We start from the raw sequence: 13,675 nt of genomic DNA on the forward strand, positions 1-13,675 counted from the left end.
CGTTCTGTGTCAAAACACTTATGTATTCTTGAATTATTCTCTTTAGTGAACAGTATACATCCATATCCGACTTGCATCTACCCGAGCCTTATTTTAAATGGTTGGTTATTGACAGAACACACATTTGGTTTGCCGGATGCGGAGTCGGTTAAGTGGTATTCCACATGTCGATACCTGTTAAGTGGTATTCCGAATGTCGATATCTGTTAAGTGGTATTCCGCATGTCGATACCTGTTAAGTGGTATTCCGCATGGCGATACCTGTTAAGTGGTACTCCGCATGCATGTCGATACCTGTTAAGTGGTATTCCGAATGTCGATACCTGTTAAGTGGTATTCCGAATGTCGATACCTGTTAAGGGGTATTCCGCATGTCGATACCTGTTAAGGAGTATTCCGCATGTAAATACCTGTTAAGTGGTATTCCGCATGTCGATACCTGATAAGTGGTATTCCGAATGTCGATACCTGTTAAGTGGTATTCCGCATGTCGATACCTGTTAAGGGGTATTCCGCATGTCGATACCTGTTAAGGGGTATTCCGCATGTCGATACCTGTTAAGTGGTATTCCGAATGTCGATACCTGTTAAGTGGTACTCCGAATGTCGTAGTGCAGCACGCTGGATGCCATCAAATGTTGGCAATATGTCAATGTTGAAATGTATTTTCATCTTTTATTTTCTTGCAAAGAGTGACAAATCAATGACATATTTAGCCCTAATTGAGCTAATATGCACGCATGGTCATGCATTCTGTGTGAAAATCCAAGTCGAATTTACTTGTACCAGCATTGTACACTGATCGATATGACTCAAGCGTTATGTAATTGGATGCCAAGACAAATTAAGGGGTTGCCTAGTGAAACAGGGATGAGGGGCGTACGCGACCTCCGAACATGTTATACGCTGACCTTTCTTGGCCAAACAAAAAATAGCAGACAATGGGCTGTGGGGGAGGAGGCTTTACGAGATCCGCCCTTAGATTTCATTGATACATTGTACAGGAGTAAAATAACATGGAAGTATTTCCAACAAATACGTGAGAAGGTTTATAACAAGGTACAATTGTAATGTACATAATTATGTTAACATTTGTTTATGACAATTTCTAGTTTATTTGTTGGTTACTTTAAACAAAAAAAATATATACTTCCACCTGCATTGGGGTATTCGTGTTTCTTTTTGATCATTAAATAAGGAGAGAAACGGGTTCACGTTGAATTTGCCACAGAAACAAATACCAGTAAAGGATTCACTATAAATATGTATGTTTTTTGCTTAACGCTGCACTCAGCAATATTCCAGCTGTATGACGGCGACCTGCAAATAATCGACTCCAGACCAGAGTGATCATGAGCATCGATGTACACTATTGGGATACGGTGACATGCATCAACGTTAACCAAGTCAGCGACCCTGACCACCCGATCCCGTTAGTCACCTCTTACTACAAACAAAGTCGCCTTTTACGATAAGCATTGGTTGCTGGTGACTTATTCTCTACCCGTATCTTCACGGGTCATATTAAGGTAGTTTCGAAAACCTATTTTTTGGTGTTGTCGAATGTTGAGTAAATTGTAAGTGTCCAATAGCAAGTAGTTTGAGGAGTATGACCAGACAGAAAACAATACATTTGTCAAGCATACAACAAGGAGTGTATATCCTGTTTGTGTTAAGTTTATATGCAGACGCTCCATCATTTACTTATTTTACTCAGAGACCATATACCGGAATATGGTCTCTGTTTTACTATACAAGCGGTGTGTGATTTTTTCTGAGACTCACATAGAAAGACTTGACAAAACAACTTATTTATTTTTAAACATAGTCCCCTTCCAAACTGATACACGTCAACTGACAACGGCGTTGCAATGATTTTATCCCAGTTTCATGGAAGTCCTTCTCTTGGATGAAAAAAACGTTCTCCCAGCTGCTATGACGTCATCGTTCGAGTCGAAATGGGTTCCGGTTAGAACTTTCTTTTGCTTGGGAACATATGGATGACTGACGGAGCCAGATCAGGAGAATCATCTAGATGCTGAAGGTGTTCAAAGCCACACTCGTGGCTTGTAGACATCTCTTAGTCTTAATTTAATCCCCTAATTGCCTAAAAAGCGCAGACTAATATGCCCCGTTGTCAGGCGTTTTGGAAGATATTCTACAATTATATACCACCACGATATTCTACAATGATATTCTACAATCATGACACCCTCGGCAATCCAGAAGCATACTAGCTGACGTGACAGTCTTTGCTTTCTTTGGTGGTGGTGATGTCATGCGAATGCATCCTCTGTTTTCATTGTTGTTTGTTCCCAGGTTTCTAACATAGATCCACATAGATCCTTGTATTTATTAAAGAACATTTCTGGATCGGTATATATAAGATATTGTTCTGGGTCACAACTTCTTTATTCTGTTATGATGCGACGTTCCGGTATAGATCCTTACACCGCTGTCAAGCACGAGTGAACGTCATAAGGATCTATACCGGAACATCCCATCATAATATAATAAAGAAGTTGTCGTCCATAAAAAAAGATATCTCGTCTTTACTGTTACTTACCAACTTCTAAAAATGCCAATCCGCTTTAACCAGAGCTAGAATACCACGAGACATGCATTTTGTGCGTTTTTGATCAGATGTCAGAATTAAGCTTTGGAACATGAGCTGACATTTTCTTCGTTGCCATTCTCTGGATAATTTCCGGTATTTCTGACGTGACCGGTCTTCCAGGGTAGGGATCGTCTTCAATTTAAGGCCCCCACTGTCAGCTACCCCTCGTCTCCCTTTTATTTTTAGGCGCTTACGGCGAATATGGTACGTTACTAAAGATATGTTGTTGTTTTTTAATGTGATGTTTCACTGATCCTTATATCAACAGTGGTCTATTTTGACCAGATTTATGGGCTGTCATGACCAAATCAGTTAGGCCGTTTTGGCACTGCTCCATATTGTGATTTGCATCTGAATTTAGCACTTTATCCCATGCCAGTTTGCTTTACAAAGACTGGTAAAATATAAGCTTTTTCTGCAAGTACTTGATCACTGAACGTCCCTCGACGTTTGTCGATTTGCCAAAGGCCACAGACCCTATAACTTTACTGACTTTGTCACAGCGGTAAAATTTGCTCAGTTGACTCAAGTTTTGTGGATATAGCTCCATGACATCATGTTATGTCCACACAAAACATATCACTAATATTACGCAATTCCGTCTATGTGAAGTTCAGAAGTAACTGTTATCGTAACGATCACATTAACAGTTAACGGGCGGTAGCTTGAGGCGGTTTGCGCGGCGTGCTTAACGCAAAACCAGTTTTGTTGAACCCAAACAAAACATTACTGGTGATAATGTCTAGAATGCGCGATCACCTCTGTGTCTAGCTAACCATACGTCGAGCGATTAGGATCCCAGTCTTGCTGTTCTTCGATACCGGTTACTACCCCTTTTTCTTGTGTTGGAATGTCAGGCTTGCAGTTGCACACGTTCTTGTGATTAGGCGACTGTATGATCGAGGGTGTTCCATAGCTGACATAAATCGATGTTCCTTGTGGCTTCAGTCGAATAAAGTTGGCTATTTATTCGACACTTTTAAAATTCAGATTTAGGTGTGAACGATATCTGTCATCGATGTCTGCCACATCTGCATCTGTTAGCGAGAATACGCGTGATCTCGAGGAAGGGAAAATGGCGAAGACGGGTAAGAAAAGTTGCAAAAATTTAGCCTTTTACAACAACCTACGGACTGCAACATTATTTCATAACATGACAAGTGTTTCAAAGTTAAGCTATAGTCATTTTGTAATTTTGTGTAAAAATGGGCAGTACGTTCAATGTTTTGCTTGTTGTTTTTCAAATGACTAGTGTTTCGCCGGTCAACAGGATAGGCCTAGGCTAGTTTGGCCTATTGATTTTCGAAATGCCACATTGCAATTGAGATTTTCTGACACGTATGCGGGAGATAACATGGACATTGTTTCCATTGTTGCATACACGCATAAAACGACTTGCGAGTATGCAAAGGTTGTCGTCAGGTCATTCTGTGTTCTTTTTCTTCAAACGGAGACATATTAGATCATATTACGGACAAAACTGGTTCAGATGTAAAACTTTAAAGAGCCAACCAAGAACGCCATAAGGATCTATGAAAACAATCAATACTAACTTATGAAGTCATATCGTTATGTTAGATATGCATAGATACACAATACTATATTTGTTGTATTATTGGTAATGAAATATTGTTGGTTTTATTCTTCTATTTTAGTCAAACATTAAACGCTCTGTTGCCATGGCTACTCGTTTGTAGTCATTATGTAAAGTTTATTGTAACATTTATCTGCATTTCTAATCCAAAGATGATGGCTGTAGTAATGAGTTGTTACTGTTATTATTAGTCTGGACTGTTCATGGCATGATTAACGTTTGGCATACAAGCAAAAACATCTGAACATGCTGATATTGGAAGACAAGCTAAAACACCTCAATGTTCTCACATAATAAAAACACATTAACATTAGCAAAATTATAATAATTTCTTGCAATATATTGAAATGACGCTGAAAACTTAAACAACAAAAAGCAATCATGATTTAGGGATAGTTTAATTCAACAATGTTTATTAGTTCATTTATTATCATACAGTTACTTTTAAAGTATATTTTAAATCAGAGCTTTTTCTTTCATCATTTACACATGGCACATACCTTAAGACAAAAAAAACCCCAGAAAATTGCAATACACTTCAGGGTTCCATGCCACTTGCTTCAATACAAGAAAATAAATTGGCATTGTTTTATCCATTACAGTGGAACAACTCAGTACAATGGCTGATGACGTGTCAATCGATTCATATCTGTATATATGCTTTATGTTCATTGCTTTGAGTTGGAGACAAGTGATGATTGTTTCTACCATGTCTACAGACAACAAGCTTTTTACTCTTGAAATGCTACATTACATTTGGAATTTTCTGCTCCACATGATTCATATGCAGAAGATGACATGAACAGTGTTTCTTTTGTTGCATACATGTATGAAAAAGTTTATTTTTGCCTTTGTGCAAGGTTTGTCCTTCTGATCCTATTTCCTGAACAAAGATCTATATTGCTTTATAAGAGTTGAAGACGCTACACATTGCATATGATATACATATAAAATTCTTATATTTCTTTGTTTGTTTGTCGTTTAATGCCGCACTCAGCAATATTCCAGCTATATGACGGCGGTCTGTAAATAATCGAGACTGGAGCAGACAATCCAGTGATTGACATCACGAGCATCGATCCATTCAATTGGGATACGATAACATGCATCAACCAAGTCAGCGTGCCTGACCACCTGATCCTGTTAGTCGCCTCTTACGACAAGCATGGGGTTGTTGAAGACCTGTTCTACTTATGACTCGGACCTATGTTAATATATCCAATGTAACAAATCTGTAATTGGTGATTTCCAGGAAACTCCCAGGAAGTGTTGAAGTACTTCAGTTTAGTGTGCCTGACCCTGCAGAATGCTCTGCTCATCCTTGTCATGCGCTACGTGCGTACACGTGAAGGAGACATGTTTATGGCCACCACTGCTGTCATCCTTTCTGAGGTACTCAAGTTCTCGTCCTGTTTGCTCCTCATCCTCTTCCAAGAAGGCAGCTTGAAACGCTTCCTGCAACGTCTCCACGAAGACATCTTCCAGCAGCCGCTTGACTGCCTCAAAGTGTCTGTGCCTTCATTCATATATACACTGCAGAATAATTTGCTTTATGTGGCTGTGTCAAATTTGGATGCTGCAACTTTTCAGGTAAATGGACGTTATTATCATCATTATTGTTTAATCCTTAATGGGATTCTTTAGTTGACAGACAGATGTTAGTCTGTGGATTGTCAGGTGTGTGGATGTAGTTTTTTATATATTTTTAATATTAGGTTGCATTATGTGATCATGACTTAAGAGCCAAGTGATAGATGTTATTTTGTATGCAAATAATTCTGGAAGAGTTTTTTGGTGTTAGTCATTTTCACTTTGAAAACAACACCAAATCGGTTAATTATGGAATTGTTAATCCTTTTAACTTCCCTTGATGATGATCTGTGTACCTATTAACTCTCAAGTGTATGAAAGTACAGAATGCTTAAAAAAGGGGGATGGATGCAGCCATCTGTGCCCTAAACATTTGAGACTACAGTGTTCCCTCGCTATTGCACTCTTCAATATTGCGCTAACTCGGTTATCATGGTTATAGCGCGGTAAAGCATGGCTCCCAAAATATATTTACATTTTTAATTTTTTAATAAGCTCTAGTTTTCTAGTGACACAATGTTTTTCCCATCTCAAATAACATTGTCAGCTGATCACCGTGATCACATAACACCGGAAACACCAGTCAACAAATCTGAACTGAAGTACGCAATTTAATCCCATTATTATACTATCTGGTTATAACAAAGTGTACAAATTTGTTTATCTGGACGTATGTTTGTAATATATTTTATTAATTTTATTCAAAATTTCATTCAATAATATTTACATTAGTTTTGGCAAAATCGTGTGTGAAGTGATTGGTAGATGGCACAACTCACCGTTATTTACAGCAACCACGGTCAGAATACCGCTACTGATGCCTTCAAAGGAACTTTAGTTGCAAGATACATTTATCATAATTCCATACTAACACGATGGAATGATAAAATGATTATTTTAGATACAATTTCTTCTGATCATTGCATCAAAATTCTTTGAAGTTGTATCATTGGGTTCTTTTTAACTGAATCACCGGTAGATTGTGAGGAAATGTAGCATTGTAGCGAGGGATCACTGTGTAATGTACATATGTTGAGTATATCTGTTTTATAGAACATCCTGTTACTTCTTATCTTGTTTGCCCCTGTAAAACCTTTCTGATCTAATGTAACAATCCAGAAAACTTTAGGTGATCTACTGCCAACACAAAAATGACAGAGACAGAGTGTTTCAATTTGTAATTTGTCCTCAGATAACTAAAATTCAATATTTTTTAGGCTTATCCTATCTTACACTATGCATTTCTTCCTTATTCTTTCGATCCTTCTGTTGAAACGTGCTTGAACAAAGTTTCCAGCTTCTAGAAACAATTCACCCAAACACATCTCAGCATCACCATGGTCACCACCCAAACAAATGGGTCACACACATGGGTAATCCTGTGCATATCGACCTGCACGATATGATCACATGACTACCTCTGCCACATCAATCTCTTCCTCTAACCGTAATACTGATCGGCGGTCTAAATCTAAGGATGCAAAATATAGGCTTTCCTCTGCTGAGAACTCGAACGTGTTACCGAGTTGGCTGTTTCTTCCACCATAACAGCTGTAAAACCACCTCTAAAGCCAACACGGAAGTCTTCTGTGCCACAGTCTCCTTTTGGCCCCGCTTGACTATCCTGTGGGCCTACACCTTTGCAGGATTGCCTCCTCCAGTGACATCCAATCCACATGAGCCATCATCTCTACCATGGCCCTGCACAGCAATATTTTAGTCTGTCTGCCATTATGGTGGGTTGTTTTTGGAATACCGATACTGTCTTTGTCTCCCACTATCTTCGTGACATCTCAGTCACCAGTGTTCAGGGCCTCCACCAGCTTGGTGCCTTGGTCCTGGCCCAATGCAAAACAGTGGAGAAAGACAATACTCGTACCTCTTGCTGCAGCCCAGTATTCCGTATCATGCACAAACATAATAATCATTGGAACATCCTTTCTTTGTTTTTTGTCATTTTCAGGGGTTGATTATTCAGGTTCCTAGACTGAGTTCCCAGTGGAGGGTCAACTACCTTTTCTGAAGAGACTCTGGTCTTCAAAGTTGAATTTGCCTCCAGGCACGTCAGTTTCGTCGGTGTCTCGAGCCCTTGCTTACTTATCTCTGCCTTGTGCATGTGACATATCGTTTGTTTTTTTTAAATTCTTTTATGGATATTGTCCATTGTTCCTCTTCACTTCTTAGCATGCTTTAATCCCTGGGGCATGATTGATAGGTTTGACAAAGCGTTAAAAGAGATGCCAAGCTTGACACCCTTTTGTTCGTCTGAGATAGTGGTTTGGCCTGTCTTGAAGAATCAATTGACTGGAGACCCTTCTGGATTGACTATGTCATATGCTGAATATAACACAATTCACAGCTATGTGCTTGTTCATGAAACTATGACATAATTAAGCAACATGACATATGTTTTACATGATTATCCTGTTACATCTGACTAACATATAGGGATCATATTGCCTGTTTTGGTGTGTTTTCGGCTCACGAGTTCTTGTCTAAACGACACTACCGGTAGGCAGTGTTAAAAAATATTTTATTTGCGTCACTGTTTAGCACCAGCTTCCTCGTGTACGTCTCATGGTTGTAGTCTATTCAGTCTTGGGTATCTGTGCCCCATCGTCCAACTGGGTAATAACTGCATAGTGTGAGATAAGATAAGTTTAAAAATTTGTAAATTTTAGATTAAATTGTATATTGATATACTTATCGTATCTCACACAGTATATCACTGGTATATGCCGTCCTGACCATCCCCGCATCAAAGCTCCTCTAACCTGTTAGCTCTAAGAAAGGGAATGATGTGGCAGGGATAGATATGATCATATCGTGTAGGTCGCTGTGCACGGGATTACAGTGCGAGACCCAATGACCATTGTGTTGATGGGATGTGTTCAAGTGAATTGCTTTTAGAAGCTGGAAACTTTGTTCAAACATGTTTCCTCAGAAGGATAGAAAGAAGAAGGAAGAAATGCATTGTGTGAGATAGGATAAGTTTATCAAAATACAATTTAATGTAAAAGTTACAATTCTTCTTGTTTGGCAGTCCTAACAACACACCAACTCTGGCAAGCCGGATATCGAATTTTCAGCACACTTGCACTGGGCCATGAACAATTGCAGTGCATTGTTCTATCCTTCATAATATAACCACAGTCATCATAATAATATACACATGATAGTACAGATATAACTCATATTCTGCCAGTGGCTTACTTACGAAAATTGAATTGATTAGGCTTAAAAGAATAAAAGAATTTGTTCTTAGCCAATGTCTTTTGAAAATATGGTGAAGGCAGGCGGTGGTTTTCTTCTCTCTTTTTTTTTGCTTGTTCAAACTAAATTGTAACCAAATAAACAGTTGTGTACCATCAACCTGGGAAAGGGCCTCCCTACATAAACAAGCATACAAACTCCTATTGCCACCATGACCATAACCTGAGATGCACAGTAAAACAGTGTGCATGTAAAGGGAAGTAACTGCATCCATATTGGATTGCATTGTTTTTAAGTGTTAGGATTTTTTATTTTTTCTAAAAATGGATATAAAAATGAAACGTGCAGCAGACTTTCTGATGATGCCGGCAGTGCCTGAGAACCAAGACTATTATTTTTCTAATCATTATGAATCAGAATAAGTTTTGTAACCTTTTTTCATGTTTGCTATGATTGTAACAAAGGGATACTCATCATTTTCATGATGTACTATATTTGCTACAGGCTATCCAATATAACTTATAACACTTGCTCCTTACAGGTGACCTACCAGCTGAAGATTTTAACAACCGCCATCTTTTCTGTGTTCATGCTGAAGAAACAACTGAGTAAGCTCCAGTGGATCGCACTGCTCATTCTGTTTGTGGGCGTGTCCATCGTCCAGATGCAGCCCACCGCCGACAAGAAGGACGCGAAAGAGGAGAAAGTGACCACAGAACAGAATCCAGTCAAAGGTCTCATAGCAGTCATCATATCATGCCTCATGTCAGGGTTTGCCGGTGTATACTTCGAGAAGATTCTTAAAGGCACGAACCAGTCTGTCTGGCTGAGGAATGTCCAGCTGGGCATGCTGGGCAGTGTCATAGGCGTCATCACCATGTTGATAAAGGATGGAGAGAGTGTAAAAGAAAAAGGGTTTTTCTTTGGATACGATGGAGTGGTAATGTTTCTTGTATGCCTGCAGTCGTTTGGGGGCCTGCTTGTAGCCGTTGTCGTGAAGTATGCAGACAATATTCTGAAAGGTTTCGCCACCTCGGCAGCCATTGTGATATCCTGCATCGCATCCATATACTTCTTCAAGTTCCAGTTATCCATTCAGTTTGTTGTGGGTGCTTCGTTTGTCATGCTGGCGGTGTATGTCTACAGTAGATTTGTCCCTGCACCACCCAAAGGATCGCAGTCAGCTTAAATTTGTGAAGATATAGACACTCTTCATGAAGTGAGAAAACCATTTGTGCATCTATTTCAACTGCTGGTGATGATCATTAAAGACATCAGAGGACAGATAGTTATCAACAAAAGTTTGGCATGGTCATGTTTTATGGGGTTCAATTCGCTTGTCTTGTATTAAATGGGTGGGGGCTAATATATTGGTGACTGAAGACATGAGAGGACGAACAGACCGTCATCAACAAGTCTTTGTTGTCATGTTTGGTGGGGCTCGATTTGTGGTTATTTTTTTGTTATTAAGCGTATGTGGGCTTATTTCTTGTTGATCATCGAAGATGTTGGAGAACATACAGACTGTTATCAACAATTCTTTGTTATGGTCATGTGGGGTTCAATTCGCTGTTATTTTTCTTTTATTAAACAACAAAGTATATGGGCTTATATCATGTATATTACCATGTCTGGGACGTGTTGTTTGCTTTGTTGTTTAATTTAAGATAACTAACAATGATAATGCTGGCTCACTGATATGGTTGGTGATACTGTAGAATGTTTTAGAAGATAAGTTTTTTAATAATCTGTTCACAACGCAGATCATGCATTTAGGGCCCTTTCAGATGTGAAATATCTAAGTTATGAATCTCATTTTAAAAGGGACAAGAGATTTTGGTGCCACAGTATAACAGATCAACAGATCCGCTTCATAATCAGATCATTGTGCAAGATCCATCCAGACATTATCATGATTATCATCCGTTGATCAGACATTCTTCTATTATTTCATTACACAATTCATATTTTTTCTCATCTCCAACCTCAACCAGAAAGAGAACAGGCAAGCAAAATAAAAAAATTAAAATAAAGAATAATGTTTTATGATATAATTTATTTTATGACATTTTAAAGTTTAAAATACTTGGCACCAGCGGGTTGCACCCTCATAATAATAAGTTTTAGTTTTTTCCTCATTGCTATTATCATGATTATATTTCACAAGGTATGTCGTTGTATACAATCATGGTACATGTATGTCAAAATGTGAAATTTTCCAAATATATTTGTTGAGACGATGCGAGAGATAATCACTGCCGCACAGATGCAGACTACTAATTTTTGTTGACCATCCTGGTTACCAGGGTAACACTGACATGTATTTCTATTCTGAGTATCATGTGACTGTATCAGTAATGTTCATTGGTTGTATGTGGTGCAGCGGAGTGTCAGCTCTGTTTCAACATGTTCCAATCTATCCCAATCTATCCCGGATGCTTTGTCTAGTTCGTTTTCTGCGTACAATTGGCACAAAATTTGTAGGAAATATTAACATGTGTGTGTATGTGTGTGTGTGTGTGCGTGCGTGCGTGCGTGCGTGCGTGCGAGCGAGCGAGCGTGAGTGAACTGACACTATTTCTTACACGAAATCGGCATACTTTGAAATATTTGTTGATATATTATTTTTGTACTTATTTTATTAATATATTACACCCCAAAACTACATTGTAAATATTTCCCATGTGAATAATGGACTGTGTAACATTAACTATGAGCTATCAATGCGAACTCTTTTAAGTTCTAACTTAAAGGATGAGATAGGGTAAGAGCCCATTTTGAGGTTGCGGAAAACTTTGAAATATTTTTATGAACATTATCAGACATGGCTGACAACTAACTTTTTCTTTCTTTCATTTGCATGTTTTGGACTTACGACATGTTCAAGTACACTAATATGTCTAGAATGTGTGAAAAAGTCTGTAAACCAAGATGAATTTTTTTACCATTTTTTTGTAATGTTTTTTTATGTGCATCTGTGAAAATCAGTTTGGGCCAAGGACTTTCTCATGTTAAAATAGAAGAAAGACACTTCATGAAAGCCCCTAAAATCAGCCTTTGGGACATATTTTATCCTTACCTATGCACTTAGTGTTGCCATTATCGCCAAACATGCAATTGTTTAAGTGAGTCTAGTTCTCATTCATATGAACATACCTGAAACTTTCATAATTTCTAAAGATTTGCTCAATTTTTAAATCATGCAGTTCATGTGGGACAAAAATAGACTCATCCTAACTTGGCCTTTGATACTGAATATTACAGTAGCACAATCATGCCAGTGTTCACATGCCAGTGTGATTATATAGTCTCAATCTGCACCTGAGGCATGCTGATAAAACTAGCATGGAATCATTTACCAGAGCAATTGAGACAGATTTATTGTTACTGTCATGTAATTTATTCAAGCCCAAGGCAATTGATAGATGTATCCCAAGATTTTGTCTGATGTCGCTTGAGGCCTGTCATACCCTGATGGAAATATCTCCGATTCAAAATGGCCACCTACAGAAATCCTACACGAATGTCAGATAAGATAAATGAAGTCCATTGCTGCTTTGATTTATATTTTAACCTATTTGACATGTTTCACAAATTCTTTTATTTCTTTGAATTTTGTTTTTATTTCAAGATCTTTATCAAAATTAGTTGACCAATATATTAAAATTTTCACCAGGGTCACTTAGTTCCATTGTCCTTATATCAAAGCCTCGTTTCCATCCTTGCCATTTCAAGCCTACTGATTTTGGCTTGATCTCGGTGCCACCCCATGTACTGGTGTAGAACACAAGTTGTGTCCCGTGTGATCAGAAAACAAAACAAATTGAAGCATGAAACAATGCACATAGTGGCAAAATTACAATCAGCAAGAACATTCTAGCAATATCACAGCATGGGACACCAGAAATGGGCTTCACACATTGTACTCAAGTGGGGAATCAAACCTGGGTCTTTGGCATGACGATTAACCACTAGGCTGCCCCACTAAGTACATATACAACGTACATACACACAAGTGAAATCCATGCAATACAACATGATCGCACTGATTCATCTGCTGTGTGTTTCCACAATGGCATGACAGCCCAAATATTGATTTCTATGTCAATGACTATACTTCCAAAACTTATGTTCTTGTTAATGATCACGCTTGTGAATGAAATTTCATTCACAAAGAATCTCTAACTTGGACATAGTTGGCATGTGTCTGGACTTTCCAGTGAATTATTGAACCCATCAATAATCAGTTATTCCACTGGTCCTAAGCTGAACTACACTATAAGTTGTAACAGGATCATGAGGGGGATGAGTCGTAGGCGAGTGGTAGAAAACCTAACGAGGGACGCATAAAACCCCATGTACCCCGAGTGATCCTGCTACAGCGAATTTGTCTTACCGACATGTTTTAATATGATATTGCAAAATAATTCAAATAAATCCAAATTGATAGAAAACAGCTGCTTGATTGAGCTGAGGTTAGCTTGCGGTGACATCCATTGGCTCTGGAAAAGCGTGCAGCTTTTTGCTTTCCCCCTTTTAGAAATGCATGTGCAGCCTGTAGTGCCTGTGGCGGGGTATAAGTGATTTAATCCCCCGCTGAGAAATTTATAACCCTCCAAGGCGGGTTACACAGTATTTTATCAAGGTCACATGGACCAATC

General features: G+C 38.6%; 1 protein-coding gene across 1 annotated transcript; it reads left to right on the forward strand.

Annotated features, from left to right (window-relative positions):
• The first annotated feature begins 3,444 nt into the window (after positions 1 to 3,444).
• On the forward strand, positions 3,445 to 11,542 carry LOC139444676 (UDP-galactose translocator-like). Its single transcript, XM_071225608.1, has 3 exons — positions 3,445 to 3,705; positions 5,464 to 5,801; positions 9,556 to 11,542. The coding sequence occupies exons 1-3, from the start codon at positions 3,636 to 3,638 to the stop codon at positions 10,201 to 10,203; spliced, it is 1,056 nt and encodes a 351-aa protein (XP_071081709.1). The 5' UTR covers positions 3,445 to 3,635; the 3' UTR covers positions 10,204 to 11,542.
• The last annotated feature ends 2,133 nt before the right edge of the window (positions 11,543 to 13,675 follow it).

Source organism: Haliotis cracherodii, unplaced genomic scaffold (assembly GCF_022045235.1).
Source record: "Haliotis cracherodii isolate W230 unplaced genomic scaffold, xgHalCrac1.p SCAF_6, whole genome shotgun sequence".
NCBI classification, from domain to species: domain Eukaryota; kingdom Metazoa; phylum Mollusca; class Gastropoda; order Lepetellida; family Haliotidae; genus Haliotis; species Haliotis cracherodii.

Excerpts from the sequence above, each read along its gene's own strand:
- LOC139444676 (XM_071225608.1), top strand. The coding sequence starts at position 3,636 with ATGTCTGCCACATCTGCATCTGTTAGCGAGAATACGCGTGATCTCGAG. Across the intron at positions 3,706-5,463 it reads AGGGAAAATGGCGAAGACGG|GAAACTCCCAGGAAGTGTTG; the intron begins GTAAGAAAAGTT and ends GGTGATTTCCAG. Across the intron at positions 5,802-9,555 it reads TGGATGCTGCAACTTTTCAG|GTGACCTACCAGCTGAAGAT; the intron begins GTAAATGGACGT and ends TGCTCCTTACAG.